This window comes from Macaca fascicularis, chromosome 4 (assembly GCF_037993035.2).
Source record: "Macaca fascicularis isolate 582-1 chromosome 4, T2T-MFA8v1.1".
In the NCBI taxonomy this organism is placed as follows: Eukaryota; Metazoa; Chordata; class Mammalia; order Primates; family Cercopithecidae; genus Macaca; species Macaca fascicularis.
In genome coordinates, this window is record NC_088378.1 from 65480193 (window position 1) to 65506046 (window position 25854).

Consider the following 25854-nt stretch of genomic DNA (forward strand, 5'->3'; position numbering starts at 1 on the left):
TGTCCCCACCCTGTTGTTAGAGGCATTTTCTATACCCCCCACCCCTCAGGCAGCGGCAGGATGCAGGTATTCAGCTTGCCTCTGCGGTCTGTAAACCCCGCACCTACGTGTGGGGGTGACAGATGGACAGGGATTCATGCTTGTGCATCAGAACAAATCCCAAGAGGCTGTTCTTCTGTTCCACTTTAGGCCACCATACATTAGGTCGCCTGCTTATCCCAGCCAGTCTGGGGCTGGCGGACGCCCCATGTTTTCTTCCCAGCACCCCAACTATGGCAACTCTCAGGCTCCCATGGTGCACCAGCCTGACCAGTACGGGTAGGTAGCAACGCACCCCGACTTGCTGCGGGACCTGGGCGTTTTCTCTGCAACTGTTAAAGATCGTGCCACCTGGCCACGAAAGGAACACCCAAACCAAGAAAGCGAAACACCTAACAGGAAATCCATCTCCGAGGGGGTTGTCCTTGTGTCCATTTTTGTTGGTGTGTTTGTTTCGTTTTCCTTTCGTATTAACAGTACTGTGGCCGTTCGGTGGAAACCCGCATGTGTCCTCAGGCCCTGTCTGCATGGCTTTCGGCATGGCTGCTTTCCTTCATGCCTGAGAGGGAAATAGAAACTTTGATCTGTGTCGAAGACACGGAGTCACCAACTCTGGCGTCATTTCCCCCATTGTTGTCGTTGTTTTGTCTAGGAACCTGTGTTGTGCAGCGCTGTTCTCATGACTGTATTCTCACTCCTGCCACTACAGTGAGCGGCTGCCATACCCACCCCCAAATTAAGAGCACAGCATCTCATTTGACAAGACAATCACTGCAGTTGAGCTGACACAGGCTATTCACAGGACTTAGGAGGGGTTTCATTATATCACCACCAAGCAAATGTCTGTGCCAAAGACTTCTATTATTTTCTTCTCCAGCGAGTATTAGAATATTGAAGTCACCAGGAAAATACCACAAAATAATCCAACAGAGAATGTTCTCTCTAAACACAGTGTTGCCATATTATTCTCAATTTCAACACAGGAATTACATACAGCAACAAAAAGTATCTCTTTTTTCCTACTACAAAACTATGTAGTATCAGGTTCTGTCACCTTGTTTAGGTTAGTAAATGCTCTGAAAGTCTATTAGTATTGAGTGAATTACTAAGCAAAAAAGTTATTGCTATCATCCTGGGCAGACTTAACCATGTTTGGTAGTTAGTTTGCCTTAATCATGTTAGTTTTAGTAGAGACACGCATCATCTTTGGTTAAAATCAAACAGGGAATGTCACCTAGCTTTGTTTAAACAGTAAATTTATAGAACTATGCTTTCACTACTGGTTATGAATGCCTGACAGAGCTTTTTAGTAGTTTTATATTCAGTTTATATTTATTTAGACAGAACGAATGATAATTTTGGAATCGAGAGCTCTGAAGTCTGTAAACATGGCCCTAAATGTGGACCAACAAATATAGAATCCTGTAAACATCATCCCCAAAGTGAAATAACAAATATAGAATGAGGTAAACGTGCTTATTCTTGGGAAATTGTCTTTTCCTCTTTGTTACTTTCTTGTGGTGCCTTCAAGGTCAATTCATGAGTCAGTAAGAAGATAGCAGTCGGAGGAAGCAAGCATTCATCATCTGCAGCTAATCCATAGGATCTGTCCTTTTACCAACTCCAGAGGCCTCTTTAGACCCACAAAGCTAGTTTGGCTGTGCCTTGCCAAGCCACATTAAGCAGCTGTGTAAAATGAATTTAAATGGCATGCATCAGAGTGAAATCTCTTCCACTGGGGCAGAAAATCGATGTTAGCTAACCAGCACAAGGAGATCAAATCTGTATTCCAGCCAGCAGCATCCAGATAGCTTCCTTAGAGTACAACACCTCCTCCTTAATTAAAAATAAGAAAAAGAAAAATGTTGGCGTTATTCTATGTAAATCTGATAAAGCACACTTGGCAAGGGCTCATATTCATAGCCCCGTGACTGTTAACTGTGAATTTTAACTTGTATGTCTACACTATTCTTTCTAAAAAAGAAAGAAGTTAAGTTTTATTTCTATTTTAAATCTTCCTTCTGTTCACTTCGCAATACACATAACCTGTGTTGTGCCTTTTTTTAAAAGCAGAAGCTTGAATCTGAGAAAACATGTGTATGACATGTTTTAGTGCTATGAGTTGAGAAATCTGATTTTCAACATCCTTTTGCTTTACTTATTTAACAGCTCATTGCAGCAAAGTCGTGGTTTTGCTTTGGTGTTTGTTTCCCCGTTGATGGCTCTGTTAGGTTAAAGTTAGGTTGGCCATTAGAAAAGCTAGTTTGCTAAATGTTAGTTTCTCTTTGGGAGAGGAAGAAATGGCATAGTGCAGGATTCACAGAGTCTGTCTGAATGACTTCTTTCTCAAGGCACAATCCCAAAGGACCTGGAGCCCATGGAAGAATCTGAAAAGGACAAATTAATGATGAAGGTGGAGCGTGAGTGAGTGTGTGTCTGCAATTAGACAGAAACAGAATGCTCGTTGTAAAAATGAAGGATTGTGGCAATTATGCTTCAGATTTTCTCAGCTGGTGAAACACAAGATAGTATAGAGAAAAAACATGCAAGTTTAACTGGTCAGAAGCTGTTTTATTAATTTCTTTAAGAGTGACAGTATGAAGGTAAAATCGACCTGCTGCATTGAATAAATTAAGAAACATATAGATTAATTTTTTTTTCTTTTTCACCTTTTGAGTAAATTCCTCATTTTGATCATCAGAGGATTTACAGTAGAATCTGGTGAATCTTCTTGTTCAGGTACTAGATTCACTGTGCAGTAATGTCCAGTCATTTGAAGTTAATGGTTTATAAGTAACATCTGTACAGAGCCCTCCTCCTCCCACACACTGATACACTTTGTATCAGAAAATGCATGGTTGTGTACAGTTTTAAAGCATTGCTAGTTAAGGAATTTACTTTTGAAGATACAAGAAACAGAGAGTTGGAAATACTAGCTGGTCTTACTAACGGCCTACTTCAGGAATGGCAAATGAGTTCCATCCATCTGCAGATCAGTGCTCATGGCTGTCTGTAGCATCATTTCGGAGGATTCTGAGCCATTACCTGAGCATAGGTGAGCCAAGGTTTGCCAGAAGCTTAGGAAGAACTTTGGCCTACCACTTCCTAAAGAGCATAGCTATGGATCCCAGGCTAAACACAGGCTTTCATATAGCTCACTACAACCTCAAATTCCGGGGCTCAAGCAATTCTCCCACCTCAGCCTCCCAAGTAGTTGGGACTAAAGGCACGTGCCACCATACCTGACTGATTTTGTCTTTACTTTTTTGTAGAGCCAGATTCTTACTATGTTGCCCAGGCTGGTCATGAACTCCTAGCCTCAAGCAGTCCTCTCAGCCTCCCAAAGCGCTGAGATTACAGGTGTGAGCCACCACTCCTGACCTTGTAACATTTTTTAAATGACTGAATCCATTACGTTTAAAGCCTGTGCGTGCAGACATGCGCAGGTAGAATAACTTCCCCCCGGTCATTCCGTGTGCCTTGCATCCTTTTATGAGTCCTAGATGGTACCTGGTGATGTCCAGCAATTGACAGCTCTTCAAAATACAACTGATTTGTGGATTTGAAAATTTCAGCATTATCCAGAATTTTTTCTTGGAAATGAGCTCTAGGAGGAAGCATGATTTCACTGAATTTACAGAAGATCTCACAAGCCCTACATCTTTAAGCCAGGGTAGATGGACAAACAGATTTTAATTCCTTAAGGCCCTAGCAACTCACATATATAAATTTTGATCAAGTCTTGAGTGACTTGAGATTGTTTGTGTCAAAATTCTGGTAGGGATCTTTAAGATAAGAAGAGGTTTCATAAGGATGCAGAGTTTCAATTACAGAACGATTGGATCTCAGAGCTGGGAAGGTTTTAGATGTTATCCAGCCTCTACTTCTTGATTTTATGGTAGAGTCAACAAAGACCTACAGCATCACCCACTCAGGACCATTGAGTCAGGAGCAGGGTCCCCTATCACCTGGTCCTGTTGTTCTTCTGCTCTTTTTTTTTTTTTTTGAGATGGAGTCTCACTCTGTCACCAGGCTGGAGTGCAGTGGCGCAATCTCGGCTCACTGCAACCTCTGCCTCCTGGGTTCAAGCGATTCTTCTGCCTCAGCCTCCTGAGTAGCTGGGATTACAGGCATGAGCCACCACACCCAGCTAATTTTTGTATTTTTTTTTTAGTAGAGATAGGGTTTCACCATGTTGGCCAGGATGGCCTCGATCTCTTGACCTCGTGATCCACCCATCTTCGCTTCCCAAAGTGCTGGGATTACAGGCGTGAGCCACCGCGCCCTGCCTGTTGCTCTTCTTTCTACTTTTTTGTTTTGTTTTGTTACAAACCACCTCTTCATTTTTGTTCTCCATCATAGCTAAAGGCAATCCTGCTATTAGAAACCAAATAGTAATGAGTATCTTAGTGGATCTTCCACCTCTTGCATTGAAATCTGGATTTTTTTTCTCTTATCTGAATTTCATTACCTCTGCTGCACCTAAAAGGAAATGCAGGCTTTGCATGTTCCCATGTAGACTCCACAGACTCCACGTATAGCTTGAGTTAGATTGTTTCCAGAGCCAAGCACCTTGTGAGATAAGTAACAGTTACTTGCTGGCACAGGGGCCGCTTTGAGTTTCTGTCCTTTTCACCATTTGAGGTTTTTACCAACACTGCTTTGGCATTTAACATTGTTGGGACTGGAGTGTGGCTGTGGAAGTACTTGCGAGTTGTCGGGGAGCAGAGTGGGAAGGTGGTGATATTGACACGGATAAAGGTGCACACCTACGTGATGCTGGAATAAGCGCTGTTGTTCCTTTGCTGTCCCTGAGAGAGTCCTTGGTGGATTAACTGAGCATTAGAAGAAGGAGAAGTCTCAGACTTCTTAATTTCAGAAAAAAAGGGTAAAATGATTTAATTTGAGAAGTCTTCTTACTCTTGACTAGCAGGGAAGTTTTAATACTGAATATCACAAATATTGTTCTGTAGACCTGCATTTTAATACTACGTCATACCAAAAACTAGGGTCACTGAAATTAGCTTTCACATGTTTTATGTTGAGTCAATTAGGAAATTGGGAACTTTAGTTAAGATTATTTTTAAATCTCATTAACAGCCACTCATTAACAGGATGGATAAATTTCATAAGGTAGCTAGATCAGTAGTAACCCCACCATATTGCTGTTGGAGGAGCTGAGTGTTTTGTGAGCGGATGTGACTAGCCGCCTTCCTATGCTTGCAAGAAGCTGGGTCTATTTACAAATGCAAATGAATTGGTCTGGCTTGTTGGATATACAGTGGGCTTGTATCTGTGCCTCATGTGCACCCCACATAGACACACCTTCCCGCCGCTGTTCTTTATTGAGGTGTATCTATAATTCATATCCTGTGTTGCCATTTGCCAGCAAGGCACTTTTTCTGTGTTATTTTCCTCTGAAGCCAGTATGATGCAATTCTGCTGATGGACGAAGAGCCGCTGATGTGGAAATACGTTAATGGAGATAGTGCATTAAAATGTCAAAGAGAAGGGGCAAAAAACTTCAAAGTGTGTCAAGCCCCAGTTATAGTGGGGTCCATGCACTAAAGAGCAGTGAGCGATTTGTCTTAACCAAGAATCCAGCCCTTTGGATTTTGGACAATTAGATTTTAACATAATAGCTATGATTTGAAAAGTCATGTTATTGAAAGACAAAGAGAAAAGATTTCAAAGGCTTAAACAGAGTTTTTATTTCCGCAATTAAATGTAAGCCTTTGCATTATCTTCTAAATACTATGCTTTAATTTTTAGCTCCTTTTTTCTCTTCAAAATTTAGAATTTGAATGAATGTTATTATGTTAGTATTTAAAGATTATGATTTCAATTAAAACTTTTAGAATTACAGAACTATTATGGAAGCCATAAAGTGCATTGATAAATCATCAAATCAAAAAGTAGTAAAACACTAATTCTAAAAAGACCAGAGATTTCTTCTTTAATCTTTTTTTTTTTTGAGACGGAGTCTCGCTCAGTCGCCCAGGCTGGAGTGCAGTGGCCGGATCTCAGCTCACTGCAAGCTTCGCCTCCCGGGTTTATGCCGTTCTCCTGCCTCAGCCTCCCGAGTAGCTGGGAGTACAGGCGCCCGCCACATCACCCGGCTAGTTTTTTTGTATTTTTTAGTAGAGACGGGGTTTCACCGTGTTAGCCAGGATGGTCTCGATCTCCTGACCTCGTGATCCGCCCGTCTCGGCCTTCTTTAATTTTAATGAGAGCCAAGAAATCACAGCATGAAATGTGCAGCCAACCTGGGAGGGACCGGAGACCACGAGGCACCCCAGGCCACTGATGAGTATCACGCAGAGACTTTCGGCAGCCACTGTACACCCTCACCCAGCCACGGGGCCAAGGCACGGGAGCCTCAACTCCAACATCCCCGGGCGGTTCTGGTGTGGAAGCCAGCTCGGGTCTGAGGGGGGCCTCGGAAATAGCCGCTACTGCAGAGCACGAAGGCAGCGTTGAAGGGGAGGGCTGGGAGGCATGCTCTGGACACTTCTTCCTTATGCGGCCTTCCTGAGGGATGTCGCATGAGGAGCACTTGAAGAGGAGCATGAAGAGGCTGTGACTGTGTCTTACTATATTGCAGCTTGGGGTTTGGAAGGTGTCATGGGTGACAGGGTATCTTAGTAGCAGTAAGGAGTATGAGAAGCAACTCACTAAAATGCTAAGATTCCTCTTAATGTTGGTCTTCATTCTTATTTTGAACTCCATTTCTGCCATTACATAGATTTAAAAAATCAAACAGGCCAGGCGCAGTGGCTCACGCCTATAATCCCAGTACTTTGGGCTGCCAAGGTAGGAGAAACACTTGAGGCCAGGAGTTCACAAGCAGCCTGGGCAACATAGTGAGCTAGTCTCTATAAAAAGTGAAAAACAATGAGCTAGGTATGGTAGCGCATGCCTCTAGTTCCAGGTACTCAGGAGGCTGAGGTGGGAGGATCACTTGAGTCCAGAAGTTCAAGGTTGCGGTGAGCAAGGATCGTGCCAGTGCACTCTGGCCTGGAGTAAAACAGTGAGACCCTGTCTCTTAAAAAATAATAATAATAATAATAATGAAAAACTCACAGACAGAAACCTGTCAGTGCACTCTGGCCTGGAGTCAAACAGTGAGACCCTGTCTCTTAAAAAATAATAATAACAACAAAAAACCCACAGAAACCTGTAAGATTATGGCCCTTGTTTTAAAAGTAAACTCGTACTGGATTACTTTCGATTGTTAAAATTGCTGCCAGGTAAGAACCTGTCTGAATCCTGTCCTGCACGGAGTGGCTGGTGAGGACAAAAAGAACTATAGCTTTGCTCAGCTTACAAACCTTGCCTGCATTTTAACCCTAACTGAACAATGTTTGACTCTACCAAACTAAGTCACTTTGTGGCCCAGGCCACTGTTAACTCAGGAAATCTCTAAGAATTTTTAGGAGGATTTTTTTTAAGATCAGAAATTACTGTTTTTCTGTTTCCTGGACAAGGGCATTTTTTATTGGAGGTTTATACACAATATTGCTGTGACACAGTAATATAGGATGGAGAACTCGGGACCCAAATTAAGTTTCTTAAGCCTACTGACAGGCCCATTCTGACAGGCATGAGAGGTACATAGAATGCATATAAGATGGATGTGTGCTTCACCCTCACACTCCTAAAACTCAGGTTCATCCATCAGGGATTGTTATCTACTCCAAGTATTGTTGGGCTGATAAGCTCTCTGTGTCTGAGGCTGCGTGGCTCCAGACCTCTAAGACACCTGCTCCCTCCTCTCTGCTCCTGTGGCTCCTCGGGGGCTAAGCCACTTTGGGATTAGCAGTTCACTCTCCTTTACACCTGGAAGGGGATGTCCTGGAATAAAAGATGTGGCTATTCCTAGCACTGAGAAGTAATAGCCCTCCTTAGAAATAACTTGGAGATCTTTTCTTAATGGTACTATGATCTCAAGATAAACTTTTTAAAGTAAAGATCCTTAAATAGAATGCAGTAGAGATGGCACTTTCTCTCTGTGGGTGACATCCATGGCAGCTAATGTTTCTTTCATGCTGTGTGGATCTAGTTTCACCAGCCCAGGGAGCTGTGCCATTTACATCTTCTCAGAGGTCAGTAGGATGCGACGTGATACAAACCCCCAAAGTTCTGGAGAGTCATCCATTGCGGGAAAAGACAGGATTTGGGAGCCACTGCTACCCTCTGTGGCTCTCATCCACACCTGAGGCAGGCCGTGTGCTGGGGATCAGCAGGGAAGAGCTGAAATCAAAATCTCTGAACTAAATGCCTTCACAGTGTTGAGGTTCACTTTTGTATGGTTGCCAGGAAAGAGTTCGTAGTAGCAGAACAATGGGCTTAACAAACCAAAATCAACTTTGAGGATGAAGAGAACATCCTTAGTTATCAGTTGCTAAAATTCACGCAGCCAGACACCGTGTTTGCGTTTTCTTCACACCCTGACAAGGAGGCCTCTCGCCTCAGAACCCTTGAGCTCTATTTGTTCTCCTGGTTGCTTTGAGAGAAAAGGTGAAGATCAGTGAGCTGCTTTAGGAACAACTAAAACGGGTTACCTGCATTGAAGCAAAAAGGAAGAGCTGAATCTTGAAATTGCACAACAGGTGCCGTTTCAGCAGAGTGCCAGGAGCAGAGCTGGTAACAGGTCGGAACCCTCTGAGAAGTCTGTGTGAAGTATGAACAAAAGAGAAAACTGTTTCTGATGTTAGACGCTTTTAAGAAATCCAGACTGGAATATGCAGTATTCCTCAGTGCTTAGCAAGAAGAGCTTCGCCAAGATGCAGGAGTCAAAAATACAGCTCTTCGGAGAAATGTGGAGACAATCAGGAGAAATGCTTTGAAAGCAAGAGGCCCTGTGGGCAGTGCCACATTTTAAAGGCCCAGGCAAAGACGTGCCAGGGAGAAGTTCTATTCTGAAGAGCTAAGGCGTAGCCACTGAAAAGATTATTCTTGAGAGTATGGTGACAAAGTTACTACTGTTCCCTTACTTAGAAGTTCTCTTTCATAAAGCTGTCACAAAACAATATTCTTCTCTGCCCGTTCTTAAAGGAAGAAAACAAAATGTAAACATATCAGCTACCAAAGGGTTTGGAGAGTTATTAACAGGGAACTGGAAGATAACTGGTGGCTGCTCCAGCTTGTCTGCTAGCATTGAACACGTGGAAGCTTTCTTTGAGTGAACAGACTGCATGGAGAACAGGTCACATTCGCCAGCGGAGGAAGACTTAGACAAGACTCATGCAGTCTTATACAGGGGCTTCCTGCATAGGGAGGAAAGATGACACCAAACCTTCTGCTTCCTGACCCGAGGGTCCACCTGCCTGTGTGACGCTAGGTACTCAGAGGCCTGTCCGAAGCCAAACCCTGTCCACATGTCCAGAACTAAGCCCGCGCTCTCCCCTGATGTTCTTTATTTCAGTGACTGCCCCATTATCTGCCCGTCGCACAAGCTGGACACCTAGGAGACATCTAGGCACAACTTTTCTTTCCCCCAGATGACCTAATTCATCACCAAATCCTGTCCATTTCACCTCCACGATATTGCTCAACTCTCTCCATTGTGCTCCACTGCCTGTTCCAAGGCGCCATCATCTCTTCCTTGGGTATTGTGGTAACAGCCTCGTTCTTCCTGCCTCCGATGTGTTCTTCCCAACACAGCCAGAGAACCATGTCTTTAAAATAAACATATTTTAATGCCATTGCTCCTGCTTAAAAATCCCAAGCCTCTTCCTGTTTCTCTTAGGATAAAGACCAAACCCAGAGAACCATAAGCCTGGCCCCCACCACTCTCACTTTTTATTTTGTTCTACCATATTTTCTCCTGGATGCCCCAGGGCCCTTGAATTTGCTGTTTCTCTTTTCTCTTCTCCTAACCTGGTTAATTCCAATGGATTGATCCCTCAGATCTGAGGGGTGGAGGGGATGTCATCCCTTCCTTGGGACCTTTTTCTGTGCTGTCCTTGCTGTGAGCTCACAGAACGCACAGACCTCTCTGAGCCACGCATGTGGTCGCAGCGTCACACTCGCTGCCCTGGTTGTTTGACTTTGGTTGCGTTGGTTTTTAGTCTTGGCCTGCTGTTGTGCTCATTCCTCTTCCATACTTATCTTAAAACACTCATCTTGGACAAATGATTGTAACTGTCAACTAAGCAGTAGGTATTTCTGATTAATTTTAAGTATTTCTAGCATGTCTCCCTGAGCAAAAGGGGTAGAATCTATTTTTTTAGTAGCATATGGTTATATATTTTTACAGGCATCTACATTTTTAAATAAAGACACTTCTATTCTTTGTCTTTTGTCTAATGAGACAAATGCCACTTTACCACCACAGGATTCATTCCTAGCCAGAGCCACTGGCTTGTTGAAATTACATTATTTTGCCACCGGAATTGCTAATGCAGTTGTTGTTGCAAGCACGCTGATGGATTAGCCACACCAAAGATTGACCAGGGCTTGACAGCCGTATTTTCTGTTTTGATTGAATTTGGGGGGCAGGGAGGTACATAGTGGTTTTCCGTCTTAAAATATTAAATTTAAAATAATCTCGACTGAATTTGTCCTTCTCAGTACTGCTTTGGAAGAGTCACCATGTAATTCGGGTTGAAAATCTGTTTCACCAATGATGCTAGATACATGTGTGAGAAGAGTTTGTGTTTATAAAACATTTTAAATAGGGCATCCTGTGTAATGTTATGTGTGCAACTGGATCTCTCCAAGGGAATAACATAACACATTTAGCAATAAACTGCTGGAATTGGAACTTTTTGAGGTTTTGAGTCCTGGCTCTAATGACGATTGGGTTTAAGTGATAAACTGCCCCAAATTTTAGTGTTCGCCTAGTTTATTTTGTCAGTAAGCAATCTTTGCTGGTTCATAACTCAGCTGCATCTACAGTGACAGTCCGTATAGAGAAAGTTATGGACACCTGGCACTCGTACTCATTTTCCCAATACAGCGTGCACTGCGTGGTGCTCATTCCGAGCATAACTCAAGGGTGGTATTTGCGGTGGACGTGCTGGAGCTTCCCCCGTGTCTGCCACTGGGACGGGACTTTAAAGTGGCTCCACTCACAGGGTCTGCACCTCCTCTCTCTGTCCCTACCCTTCTCCAAAGAACTGTCTCAGAAACCCATTCATTTTAAAGATAACCTCATACTTCACCGTCTGTCACCGCTGAGAAAATACAGTGTTGATTGCTAAGATGATAAGGCCTAAATATTCTTCTCTAAAGCATCAAAATTATTGTACATTTTATTGTAGTTGATTTTAAAACCAGATATTTACAAAGATGTGGGTACTCCATGAACATACTAATATTTTTAACTGCTGAAAGCAAACTGTAGTGGGAAGCGATATTCCTCTTTCTGTTTTCACACTGAACCATTGGAAATAGTCACTTGAAAACTGGTGTTTGCTTTGGGCTTTTTCCCCCAAAGACAGCCCATTGTTGGGATATGAATATGTGATGTTTGAGAAATCTCCAAAGTGAATAAAAGGAAAAAGTAAAAAAGCTGTTGGGGCATGGGTGCAGTATGAGGGCAGGAACAAGGAGTGCCGTAGGGAAAACTCGCAGGCCCCACTTTTTCAATTATTCTCCCTATAATAACCTGGCTTTGCTTATAGAATGACAGGTTTTAAATACCTCTGGTCCCAACCAGATTTAAATAACGTTCTTCTGGTTATTCCACAGGTCAGCATGTTTAAGTAATAACTCCCCAATTTGAACATTGCCATTTAAGAGGAGGAGGAAGTGGTGCCATGATCTAGCCCTGGCTAGGCGAGCGCAGTGCCAGTCGGCATCCTGGGGTCTCGGGGCAGCACCACCCAACCAGGGTCACCCCCACAGTGTGCATCTACCGGTTTATTGTAAATGTTTGTCTCCTTACACTCCTGAGATGTTCCTGGGCAGTCATTGCTACAGCCATGGACTCGGCATCTGCAGAGTCAGGACAGCTGTCCTTTGTAACAGACATTAAGCCCGCAGGGCCCCTGGAAGCCAGAGCCCAAGGGTCTGGGCGGGAGGCTTTGCTTTTCCAGGTACAGCTTAGGTTTCTGTAGGGTGTCACATTGGAAATGTGCTGCTCATTTCAATTCGTGTTTTTGCCTGTTTTTGTTTTGTTGCTTTTGAGAAAAGCAAGTGATTTACTTCTTCACACTCCTCATTCATGTGGAGCCATCCAAATGTTGCGTTGGTCAGAAGGGGTTCAGCAGCCAGGGAGTGCTGCTGTGGAAGGGACCCAGCTGCTGCTGAGGTCACCTCGGAACCCAGGTCGCTGTGGTCTCGGGCATTGTATTTTCAGCCCCACCAAACAAGGAGCTTTTTGTTGTGAGCCACAGAGTCCTCCTAGGTTAGCAACACCACGCTAAGCAGGAGTGCTAGGTTAGTTAGGGCGGCAGCCATCCGAGGAGTCCATCCACAGAGCCCGCTGTCTCCACTAACCAAAATCAGTGGCGTGCAGTGCGAGCCTTATTTTGGTATCACGCTCATGTTGCTTGTTCAGAATTACCAAGACTCTTGGCAGTAGTTTCTCAAGCAACAGCAAATTGGATTTCCTGTGCAGTGGTGAAAGACTGGCTCTCCCCACCCAGACAGGCACCTGCTGCTCTGCCCTGGCCATGTGTGGCCTGCGCTCTGGGAGGACTCACTTCCTGCCTTGGAGGCCCAGTAGGCCTGAAGCAGGTGTCCAGGGAGCTGTTGTATTCATGTCTCCCACTACCCCTCACTATGGCCACCTCCCTGAAGCCTGTATTCCAGGACTCCTGGAGAGTTTACACCCTCTGGTTTGTCAGCTTTGTACAACTGCAGGTCCATACACCAGACAGATAGAAAGGCATGGTGCAGCAGGCTGCCAGGAGCCAGGTACTTGGTCTCACTGAGTGTTAGCGTGTTAGAGTCCCATAGAGAAAGAAGTATAGCATACCGCACTGGTAGTAGATTAGGGAAATTCTATTTCTGCTACTTAGTAGCTGTGTGACTTTAGGCAAGTTACTTAACTTTTCTGATCTTTATTGCCTTTATTAATATATGAGCCTTATTCCACCTACCTTCCTCCAGAAATCTAAAACATTAAATGTGTATGCCTAGAATGTGCACCAGGCATGCAATAAATACTTAATAAATTACTGTACTATCATTACCAGCCCTTCCCTGTTCAGTTGTAAAGACTGAAATCCAAAGGACCAGAGCTCCCAGAGCTCCAGTGACAGAGTCAAGACCCCTGGCTTTTTTAACCAAACTTTTAAAACTACAGGATGTGCTTTAATGAAGGACCATTGTAACCAACAACTGACATCCAAGGCATGGACCTTTAAGTCTTTGATGTTTCTTTGTCATTGTTAGTTTAAAGGTATTTCTTAAAACCTGTAGTGTGTGCCTTCATCATCTTCTGGTGATTGAAGATGGACAGTGCTAGCCTGGGGGAGAAATCCTGGATGAGGGCTGGATGGCTACTTCATTCAGTCATTTGCCTGGTAGATTTTCTATTCTGATTCTCTTTTTTACCTTAGTACAAACAAGCGTCTCAAGGAACCGTGAGTTTCGTACATGTTAGTTATACTATATATGAGACGGAATTTAATGGAAGCTTGAAAAGGCGACCATCTTTGTAATGCCTTTTTACAAGAATAAAAATGTTCTTTAGTAATTCGTCCCTTTAACAATTTTTTTTTTTTTTAAGTAACTCTCATGTGCAAGGATTAATTAGGGCCAGCTCCTCCTCTCAGGAGGCTTCCGTACCTAGAAGAACCAAGACATGCATAAATTATTTGCAAAAGAAAGAGCTCAGTGCTGCAAAAAGCATAGATGAAGCTCAGTGGAGAGGCAGGGCTTGCTTTCAGGAGGGTGACAGGGACAGCCATCACAGAGCAGTGGCTGCTAACATGCATCTTGGAGAATGGGCCAAAATTGGCTGTGACTTGGAGGCAGTCACTGACATGGAAGTAGCTTTCCAGAAAACGTAACTGTCCACAAGTGAAGGTGCTGTTCAGTGATTATCTGCTAAGACACTGAGAGCAGTCCCATCAGGTGCCACTTTTGAAGCAGTTATATAAATGCTAAATTGTCCGTTGTTTGAAGAACACCTCAGAAGGGATACTTCTAAGGTACTTGACTTAATGCCAACACTCTGCAAGATGATGTAAAGCCCTGAACCATATAGGGATGTGTTTATAGCTACAGTGCAATGTATGCATAAGTATGTGATGACCTAGAGGTTAATCAGAAGCTGTTGGATGATCTCAGATCTGTTCTTAATGAACTCCAAGGGGTATTCTAATTCTGACTTAGCCGTCTGCAGTTATTCAAAGTGGACCCTCAGGAAGCTAAGAATTGCAGGCTAAAGTAACACCCATTTCTCCCTGAGCCACCCTCATACCTAAGACTCTTTGAGCTTCCAACAATGCTCTTTCCATGCCATCATGGAGCATTAGATTGTACAGAATTTCTCTAGTTTGTCTAATATTTAAAGTAGACCAGTTATGCCTTCGATAGCTTGATTTTGCAGATGGCCCATGTTTGAACTTTTTGTACAGACATTTTTCAGTTGAGTCCACTGAAAATAGGTACACAAAAGGAACAGTATATTGTTTTTTAAAAAATGATTTATGGACCAGACATGGTGGCTCACATCCATAATCCCAGCACTTTGGGTGGGCATATCGCTTTGAGCTCAGGAGTTCGAGACCAGCCTGGGCAGCATGGCAAAACCCCTTCTCTACAAAAATGAAAAAATTTGCTGGATGCTGCTGGCTCACACCTGTAGTTCCAGCTACTTGGGAGGGTGAGGCTGGAGAGTCACTTGAGCCTGGGAAAGCAGAGGTTGCAGTGAGCCAAGACTGCGCCACTGCACTTCAGCCTTGGCGACAGAATAAGACCCCTCTCAAAAAAATTAAAAAATAAGATTTATGTTAATCTTTTAAAGGATCTCATTTTAAAATGTTAACTATTATACCAAGTGGTAGCTTAATGGTGGTGGAGGGGGTTGTGATTACTTAGGAACAGATAGGCAGGATGTCTTTGGAGTTTTACCCCTCTTACTAGCTTGTACTCCTAAGATGAAACATGACTAGCCAAAACTTGGAAAAAATTTTTAAAGGTATGCTCTTTACCTAACAAAAGCTTGACTACAATGGTGGACTCTTTCGACATTTTTGCCACCTTGCTATCATTTCTCTTTTTAGGGCATTGTAATTTTCCCTGGGATCTCTACACCACTGTGCAGTTTAAGTCTCTCCCCCTCTCCCCCATCTCATTACCAACAGTCAGAGAAGGGACATTGTGTGACAGCTTCAAATCAGAGAGAATACCCTTGACCTCTTTGCAGGAGTGAAGAGAAGTCTGACAGGGCGTAAGACAAAACTAACAAGACTAAGTCACCAAGACCGCCTCGTATGTCTGCACCACCCTGGGGACGGGCGACTTCATGTTAGAGACACGGGCAGCTGATCTAAGTGCCCATCCTCCTCTGTAACGTAAAAAGCCCAACTAACACGAAGTGGAAGTCTGATGTCTACTGTGGCATTTTAATGTAGGGAAATTGGTATGTTTTTAATAGAACCTAATTACCAAAGTTAAAGAGTAGGGTCAGGGAGAGTTTTGGAAGTGCTTTCTCCCATATTCATTCCATCAGAAAATTTAGGTCAAAGAAGTTTTTGTAAAAAACATTGCCACACTGCCCAATTGTTTTTCATTTCTTAACCTTTGGGTTTTTATGTGAGGATACTAAGTAGTGTTAATAGTCAGAAGTTAATTTTGCTTGCTTTTGTAATTCCTGTTCTTATTTCAAGTTCCCCCTTTCTTGCTTATATTCCTCTATATAAATAGTAACCTGGAACACTTGACATGATTAAAAATGTGTGATTTATTTGCAGAACTTGTAATATTTGGAATTGTAAAGGGGTGTATTCAAGAGTTACCTAGCAATAGATTTCAGCCTTTCTCTCCAGGAAATAATCTGTTTTACACAAACATGAAAAGTTATAGCCCCACCCCTTACATAAATGCATTAGTAGAAATGACTGCCAGGGCAAACCGCTGCTAATGTGCATGGTCGGTATATGTGTGCTGTGCTTTCTCTTCCTGTAGGCAAGGCAGTTTCCCCGGCATGAACCAGAGTGGACTTATGGCTTCCAGCTCTCCCTACAGCCAGCCCATGAACAACAGCTCTGGCCTGATGAACACACAGGCGCCGCCCTACAGCATGGCGCCCGCCATGGTGAACAGCTCGACAGGTAACCTCGGCAGCTCCGTGCTCCTGAGCCCCTCCCTCTCCCCTCTCCTCCTCTTAGGCGCCGCCAGTGAATCTGCCTAAACGGCCCGAGAAGGTGGATCGGTTGGCGAAAGTGGGAATCATACTACTTTTCTGCTTCTCAGAAAGGCGCTCCATCTATTTAAGACTTGAGAATTACATTTTATGTAAATTATTTTTATTCAGTCTGTGTTTGTATAACAAGTGGACACATTTCAACTATTATTGGAGATTGTTAAATATACACACTATGTTCTCTTTCTCTTTGGGAATTATTAGTATTGGAAGATCCTCAAATTCTCTCCATTGGGTAGTGATGGAGACAGACATTTCGAATTCGCATTTCAGGGGAAATGGTTGGAAGGGCAGAGCAAAGGGGGTTTGAAGTAGTTTTTACATTTACATCTTACACCTCTAAATGTATGCTTGGAAGTAGCTGCTTCGTAAGTGCTCTGTGCAGATTGTCTCTATTGGGAAACTGTTTTAAATGTTTCACGATGTTTAGTTATTTTAACCCATTTCATAATCTCCAAGGTAGCATTCTTAAAAGTCATGCCTGATGAGTGCAGTGGATGAGTAGCCAATGTGTGGAAAACATCGAGAGTGTCTAAAACTGTGCACATCTCCCATGATCTTAGACTCTGCAAGATCCTTCAACCCCCTCCTCTGGTTCCATAATTACCTTAAGACAATGAGTGCCACTTTTTACATAAAGTGATGTGTATTTCAAGCGACCTTTTACTCTCTGTTACATGTTAGAATGGCTCTCACTGGAGGATTCCCTCCTTCAGAGACTGCAGAGAGTGGCTTAGCCAGTGTGTATCCTGTGATGCCCTGTGATGCATTAGGAGTGCATGGGAGAGCCAGAGCCTTGGTTCTTTCTGATGACATTTTTTCATTTCTTCTGCCTTTCACTTCCTTTTTCGCCTCTTGTCTTTGAAAGGCCTCCGGAGAAGTTCATGTTTCTCTGTCAGACGGAACAGGCAGTGAGAGGCTGGGCTCGCCTCCTGTCTGAGCTGCATCATTGATTTCTAGGACCTAATTGAGGGGTGGTATTCCGTGATGACTTCTCTTGAAAGATTTGTGAAAGAGGAACACATAGAAATTCATGGTAAAAATGAAGGTTTTTAAATAAATAAAATAGCCCTTCCTGATGCTGCGTTGAGTGCTTCTCCATCACAATTTGGTGGGTGTTTTACATTCGAGATGAAGGTGAAAAGCTTGCAAACAGCCTGTTAGCTGGAAGCCTCCTCTTTCCCTAAGCAGTGCTGGCCCAGGTAACAGAGTATTGGGTTGTGACATTCTGTTTTGTCTGACTTGCTGAAATAAAATTACTTGAGAGCATTAAAACCACACAATCAGTTTTCACCTACTGTTAGCAGTGCTCATTTTTCCCTTGTTCCTTTGGACCCCAGAGCCACAAAAACAACCAACAACAAGCAGATGGCACAGTGCCCTGCCTCAGAAGATTTATGTATTCCTAAGGAACAGCCAGCTTAATGGAGATTTACAGAGAGGGTTTCTTTCTATTATTATTATTCAGATAATTCGACTATTCGTTATTCCATGCAGAGGAAATCAGTTCAGTGAAAGGCAGGCTATCCATCCTCACGATCTTTTGTATGGGGTGGTAGTATATTTTTTACTGCATTGTACATTTTGAAACATTGAATTTTTAATAATTTAAACATCCAGTTTTCCTCTACACATTGATCTGATTTTATCCCACCATTATTAAGTGAAATGCACGTCAGAGGAGGAGTAGCCATTTAGCATTGGCTGTGCATCTAGCGGCAGGTACACGTGAATCTGCTGTTACTGCGTTCTGATCTCTCAGAGAGACAGGAGTGACACAGAGCATTACAGCACAGCCCTGTGAGCATCGGGATGCGCAAGTGTCCACCTGACTGCACAAAAGATGGGCCAGAAATGGTGGGATCACCATCACTTCAGTCTCCTTGGTTTGGGCCCACGGAGATAAATTACCAGTGATAACAGCAAAGCATTTCTCCATCAAAATATACTTTTGGAGAAAGCGAGGACAGTACAAATGATGACCAGGTCTGGTGGTGGAATTTTCTGAACCTCAGCAGCCAGTGCAACTGGCATTCCAGCATGCTCTTCGCTGAGTTCAAACAACTGTGTTGTAGACAGTGTACGGGGCCAAAAAAAAAATCCTCCTGTGTAGTGACAAATTGTTACAGGCTTCAGTGAGCAAGTAATTATTTAAATGGAGTCAGTGTGAGTATAAATGTGACAACTATTTCTTCACTTAAAATGCCAAGGGAAGTAGGATGGTAAGCAGTGGGAATTTTTCCCTCTAAAGAGCTTTTTTTGGTTTTGTTTTGTTTCAATTATTTAGATTAAAAGGTTAGAATTATGTATTACTGTGGGCAAAATTACAAATCATGTATACCCTTATTAAATACACTGTCACACAATACATGTGTCTTGGGTTAGGTTTTACTTATTTGTGTTGAGTTTTATAATATTCATTAGTCATTTACACTTGTCTGCATATAAACCATCATCTTAAAGTGGACATCTAAATTCCAAAAAATATATCTCCCATCTGTGGTTCTAAGTTTGCCTCACCAGACGTTACTCCACAAAATGTAGGGCATTTCTCCCACTGCCACGTATAAATAGTACAGGAGCGGCCATATGTGCCGCTGGAACCAGGCTTTTCTCACAGAGAGCCCTGGGCACCTTCCAGAAGTGAGTCCTTCTGCTAACCTAGCACCGCTCAGTCCCACACGCAAATGTCCTGTTAATGCCCTGCCAGCACAGGGTACCAACTCCGGTAGGCCTTTACAAAGAAAAAGACAATCACACTGCCACAAAAAGTGTGAACCTCCTACCTCCGGACCTCCCGCAGTGCTTGTTAAAACTACCGATTCCGGGACTCCCTTCAGAATTCTTGAGGGGAGTCCAGGAATCCGCACCCCTGAGCACCTCTGCAGGGAGTTTTCCTGCATGCAAGCTCAAGTTTGAGAAGCGCCAGTGTGGCGGTATTTCGCTCAACAGTCTCCTGGCAGATCTGCCTCCAGCTCTATGGGGCATTTGCTGTTTACCAGATGATTTGCTGTTTTGAAATTGAAAAACAAGAAAAGATTCACAAAACTACGCCTAGAGTATCAGTCTTCCAGCTGGATCACTGTTTTCTGTCTTGGGACTTCAGGGCCTCTCACAAAGGAAGGTTTGGGTCTTCAGCACCATTGCAAGGGGCTGGTTGTCCGGGGTGTTGGTAGCGGTTGCTGGGGTGCCCACTTGCATGCTTGCTCTAAGGTAATGATTTCAGGTGAATTGCTGCCCTCCCCCCATATACAAAGGACTTGATAAAAGGGTTTTGATAAATTATGAAAACCAATCTCTTAAACTGGGGGAAAATATATCCTGAGATTATGCCAAAGTATGTGGACGGCTCCGGACTCTGTAGGTGGCTGGGGGAGCTGCTTTCCTCGGAAAGCCACCCAGCATGGCCAGTGTCCTGGGGGTGGCCACAGTGGGGAGGGGCGCTGATGGCAATGATGGGGTATGCAGGGCCTCCAGGGTGCTCGTCGGCTCCACCCTGTGCCGTGGAGGGTCCTCCCGGTCAGGGCTGTCAGGGCCTTGCATATCCAATGAGAGCAATGCGTCTCGCCAGCCCTTCTCAGATCCTGTGTGTGTTACCTTCACGGTGGACTTTCTATCTTGCCACATGTAAACATAGTCATGAACATCCATGGATGTACATACATAGATCAGCTCTCTGTGTTTTTCTTTTTTTTTTTTTTTTTTTTTTTTGAGACGGAGTCTCACTCAGTCGCCCAGGCTGCAGTGCAGTGGCGCAATCTCGGCTCACTGCAAGCTCCGCCTCCCGGGTTCACGCCATTCTCCTGGCTCAGCCTCCCGAGTAGCTGGGACTACAGGCGCGCACCACCACGCCCGGCTAATTTTTTGCATTTTTAGTAGAGACGGGGTTTCACCGTGTTAGCCAGGATGGTCTCGATCTCCTGAGCTCGTGATCCGCCCGCCTCAGCCTCCCAAAGTGCTGCGATTACAGGCGTGAGTCACCGCGCCCAGCCAGCTCTCTGTGTTTTCAAAAACAAGAAATCATATATTTTGCAGTCTGGTATATTACCATGAAAAGAAAAGAACTGTGCATTTCTGACCTATTTCACCATCTTCTGGGAATGATTTTGCAGACTTGTGAGGAGACTGAGTAAAGGAAGCGGACGAAAGCAGGCATGAGTGTTGAAGTTCGGTTTGACTCATGTCATATGTTCTTTACATTCCTTTTGAATATATTAAATCCAGTGTGGAATAGCTGCCTTAGGACCTGGACCCACACTTACTTTAAGAAATCATTCTAGTTCTTAAATTTCAATGGTAAAGCCAGAGGCTGGTGCTTAAAACGTATTTACAGTACTCAAGCAGCACTTTCTGCAGTCACAGATTCTTTACTGCCCCTTTTTATGTCTGAACTTTACATACTGGATTACTCATGTCAATAGGAGAAAGAACAGTGCCTTGATTTAACACGTCCTTGTAATAGTAGTGGTCCTTCTCTTCTGGGAAAGGAGAAAAAATAGTGCCCCCGGAGTCCCATTGCCTTGGGAGGCATATGGCTCTTTTCAGTGATTCATTGAGAATTCTGGTAAGAAGTCAAAAATAGGCCGGGCGCGGTGGCTCAAGCCTGTAATCCCAGCACTTTGGGAGGCCGAGACGGGCGGATCACGAGGTCAGGAGGTCGAGAGCATCCTGGCTAACACGGTGAAACCCCGTCTCTACTAAAAAAAATACAAAAAACTAGCCGGGCGAGGTGGCGGGCGCCTGTAGTCCCAGCTACTCGGGAGGCTGAGGCAGGAGAATGGCGTAAACCCGGGAGGCGGAGCTTGCAGTGAGCTGAGATCCGGCCACTGCACTCCAGCCTGGGCGACAGAGCGAGACTCCGCCTCAAAAAAAAAAAAAAAAAAAAGTCAAAAATAAGCATTTCAATAAAAAGAATAGTAAAAACCACAGTAAGGAAAGACCTTCTAATCCATTTAGTTAAAATAAACCATATATTTTATAAGGTAGAAATATTAAATAGAACTCTTTATTACTCTAAATTCTATCCTTACTTATCTCTCAAAATAATAGAACAGTGCCACTTGTGATAATTTTTCTATTTGCACACCCAAAATGCCTGTTTTAAAATATATAATAGAGAATGAGGAAATTTGGGGAATTTCAGACCAACAATATATTTATATTCATGTAAGTCTGATTTTCAAATCAGTGTAAATTGTCAGTAATTTCCATAATACACATTGGCCTAGTTCTGTGTGCTTACAAGTTGCTTTTGTGTACGCTAACACATTTAATGCGTAAAATAGAATCTTACTATTCCCGCCTTCAAAATAATATTCATACATAATTTATTGTAAATACTGACAAAACTACCACTTAAAACCATTGGAGAAGCGCGATGCCACAGAAGCCATGTGCCCATGACTTTACCGCTTTCTCTGGAATTGTTTTGGCTGTCATTCCTTTGAACCTACTCTGAATCAACTAGCCAGGACATGTGGACTCGCATACATAAGCCCCTCTTTTCGCACTCATCCTGCTCTTTTATCCTGCTATTCTTCTGAACAGGGTGTTTTTTAATGTACAGGTTTACTAATTCATATCTCGTTAGACCCCAGAGACAAAACTGCGTGGAAGCAGTCCAATCCGCTGCTTTGAACAAGGCGGTCTTCGTGGTGTAATATCTCTCAGCTGCTTGAGGTTTCACACATTCACAAAAATAACAGCATTTTTAGCTGATCCCAATAGATTTTTCTCTGCAGCTGCATCACTTGAAAAAGCTTTTTGTTCCAGTTCTTAAAGTCTAAGTATTGAAAGTAATTTGAAAAAAAGAAAAACATCCCAATTATGATTTGTGTGTGTTGTGATGACTTTAAGGACTGACTGGGCTGCAAATGGGCTTTGAAAAGCAAGCCAATGTGCCCGTGGAAAATACGGGATTTCAAAGTGTATTGTTGAGTGTGCTGATGTAAACTCATGGGCACGTGGCAGGGTAGGCTTTTTTGGCAGGACCTATGGTCTCAACCTGCAGTGATGCTAACGATATTAGCAAATTAGCACCACAAAGCTTGCCAGCTAATTCACCAGAGCCTGCTCACTCTCTCACTGCTGTAATTAAAACTAATTATTTTCTAAAACATAGTAATACATGAATATGTGCAATAATCATTTTGTAGTGGGCAATCTGCAGAGCCTTTTTTAAAGCTTTTTTTTTTTTTTTCTTGGCACATGACGCTACATGTGTCCCGTCTTGGTTGAGCCAGCACTTTGATTTGCAGAATGTAGAATGGGCCCTGTTCATCAAACCTCAGGTTTATTTTCATCTGAAATAGGCCTAGTTTCTGGTTCCCTCTCATGTATAGGGCTCATCATTCTCTCCCCTCTCTCTCCTTCCCTCTCTTCCTCACTCTGACTCCTCACATCTGGTTGGTGCCTCACTCGCAGCCCCTGCAGCCCAGTGTTCCGCAGATGGTTTTCACAGTGGGGTTCTGTAGAAATTCAGCTGTTATTCCCTGGATAGCTACACTGATTCTTTACTCTAGCCTTGTTCTTCCATTAAAAAGAAATCTAACCCCATATTTTTAACCCGAAAATGTCTACTGGTATCTGCAATGAATGTGTGTAGAAATCAGTTGTTCTTTGGTGAACCTTTCATGCTAAAGCCTAGATAGAATTGATTGGATTTCTGAGCCTAGGGCTAGAAAATGTGGTGTTGACTCTGGAGCTGCTGCGGGCCTCTGACCTGGGCATCGAGCTGCTGTCAGGGTTAATGACCACAGGCTCTCAGACTGAAAGGATCCCAGCACAATTGCAAAGTAATCAGAAATCCTTTCCTTCAAAAATGTATTTCTAATTATATTGTTTTTGAAGCCGTCTGCTGTGATTGTCTTCCCTTATTGTGGACTAGACCACATGCAATAGATAAGGTTTTCAGAAGAAACACTGTGAAATGTCAAATAATTTTGCAAACTATAGATTATTTGCACCTATGAAATTAAGAAGGCGCTAAATCCTCTAGTACCTAGGTAAAAAATATGCACACCCAACATTTGCTTCCAACTCCTGATTAGTAATTTAAACATTTGCCTTATTTCCACTTGTTGCCTACTCTTTCAAAGGTATAATAATTTTGAAAAAATAATATTGACATAAGTTGACCTTCAGTGGTTTGGGTCTTAAGCATACAGAATGACTGCCCTTTTTTTTTTTTTTTTTTAGATAAAAAAGGATTTTGCCAGAATGCGGTGCTGTTTGCATTTCAGAAATTAATATGCTCCCCATTACAATTTCTTTTTTCTTCTTTTCCTTCAAGGGAAATGCAAGGGCCTCCTGCTTCACTCTGTAACTTGTGTTGGCAGGAGTACAGTCTGACGAATCACACGTATAATCCTAAACTCTTTCTCCTGTTTTCGATTAGCATCTATGGGTCTTGCAGATATGATGTCTCCTGGTGAATCCAAACTGCCCCTGCCTCTCAAAGCAGACGGCAAAGAAGAAGGCACTCCACAGCCCGAGAGCAAGTCAAAGGTACTTCCTTCCGCCTCTGCACGCAGTGTGGGGTCTGCCTAGCAAAAAGCTGCCATGTCGTTCTCTCTTCACTGGTGTTGGCCGCCACTTTTTTTTCGTTTCGTCTCCTCTGCATGCCCTCATTTTGTGCAACATGTTCGTAGTCTTCTTTTCTTTCCCCAGCCCCTTCATGGTGTGGATCTGAAAGTTACTAGTTCTTATGGCATTAACTCATGGTTGGGGGAGAGGGGTGGAGGGACAAGACCCACCTAAGAAAAATGCTTCGGGGTGGGGAGAGGTAGGGGTCCTGCCTGGTTTCGGTACTTGCAGCCATTTTCTCTGCCTTCAGTTTATAGCTTCCTGTTTTGGCCGCCTCAGCAACAACAACATACTTAATATTTTGCTTTCCTGCCTTATTTGATAAATAAGGTGAACAGCTTTTTTTTTTTTCTTTCTTTCATAAGGGGTAACCCATGCTTAGCATTCCATGTAAGCTTGAAGTAAGCATGGTGGCGTACTGGCCTTCTCCAGCATCCAGCAGACTTACCCAATTATACTAATTAAGAATGTTGTTTTAATACCTTTATCTATGTGTGGTTTTGTGTGTTTGTTTGTACGTGTCTTTATATATATATAGTATATATATATAAATTAGTTTGTTAAAGTGGATGTACTTTTTGTTATTTTAAATAAAGTTTGCCCTACCTTTGTCATTTTTTTTTTTTTTATTCCTCTACCACAGGATAGCTACAGCTCTCAGGGTATTTCTCAGCCCCCAACCCCAGGCAACCTGCCAGTCCCTTCCCCAATGTCCCCCAGCTCTGCTAGCATCTCCTCATTTCATGGAGATGAAAGTGATAGCATTAGCAGCCCAGGCTGGCCAAAGACTCCATCAAGCCCTGTAAGTGGCTCTGGTTTTTTTTGTTTTTTTTGTTTTTTGTTTTTTTGGGGTTTTTTGATAATTAATTAATTCTACTTGAATGCTTGCTTGTTTATTTGTTTTATAAGACTTTTTCTTCATTATTTATCCATGAAAGGGTTTTCTTTATAAATAATAATATTAGTGACAAAATGAATAGTTTGCGTGCATCAGAGAAGTTGATTTCTGGTAATGAAAACTGTTATAAAGAAGCACCTCTATACAAAGCATGCGAGTGTGTTAACTGGGTCCAAACTCCTTCACACAGTGACTTTTTTTAAATGTCTAATCCATTATGCACTTATAGAAGATTTTTCAAATGCGTTACTTCTCCATTTATATGGGAACTAATAGCAGCCATTGACTGAATGATAAGTTTGGCCCCTGACCTGTATTTTGCATGTTCTATCTATTTCAAAACTGCCTGCCTGAAAGAAGTAAATATTCAATCTGGGTATGGTTTAGCGTAACATTAGCCCTGCTTTATTTTCAACCCATTTGTCTGAAATTAATAAAAGCGTAGAAATGTTAGTATGTGAATGAATTTTTAGCTTAATAATGTGTACCGATGTTAGAATCAATTGAAATAGAACAGTTGTATTCTGCACAAGACTGCTGATAATCTTGAAATTAAGTGTTGATTTCTGTATGATATATAAATTATAACAAAAATGTCATGGATGTATCAGGGAATTTTGTAAGCCTCAATGTTCTTCTGACCCTACAAGTGGGCTGATAGTTTCCTACTAAAGAAAATTCTGTACCATTAGAGAAAAAAAAAAGTAATGGTGCCGTAGCAACCTTTATTTTACATTCATATAAAGCATCAAAAGATCTTAAAAAAAAAAAAAAAAAAAAAAGCCTTAACATGCAATTACTTGCCAAGAAGGCTTAATTAACATGCTCATTTCTGTAAGACGATGTATTGACGAGCACGGCTCAGGAAGGCAAGTTGGAGGCAAGAAGACCCTAGCTGTGCAGAATCTGGCAATCTAGTCAAAACCCCAAAAGGAGGCTGCTATTAATTATCCATTCACTGGTTTAAACAGATAGAGCCAGAAGGCTTGAAGAGTTGGTTGTTCTA

At 42.9% G+C, this 25854-nt stretch overlaps 1 protein-coding gene across 10 annotated transcripts in view; it reads left to right on the forward strand.

Annotated features, from left to right (window-relative positions):
* The window catches only part of ARID1B (AT-rich interaction domain 1B), a 442633-nt gene that overhangs the window by 384505 nt on the left and 32274 nt on the right, over nt 1-25854 (forward strand). For 4 of the 10 annotated variants that reach the window (XM_045390314.3, XM_045390316.3, XM_074037323.1 and 1 more), the window contains 3 exons: nt 16129-16274; nt 23763-23872; nt 24594-24752. In XM_045390314.3, the coding sequence (XP_045246249.2) occupies nt 16129-16274; nt 23763-23872; nt 24594-24752 (415 nt within the window). Of the gene's footprint in view, nt 1-189; nt 319-16128; nt 16275-23762; nt 23873-24593; nt 24753-25854 lie in introns of all 10 variants that reach the window. The other 6 variants (XM_045390318.3, XM_045390319.3, XM_074037325.1 and 3 more) reach the window with 3 other exon arrangements.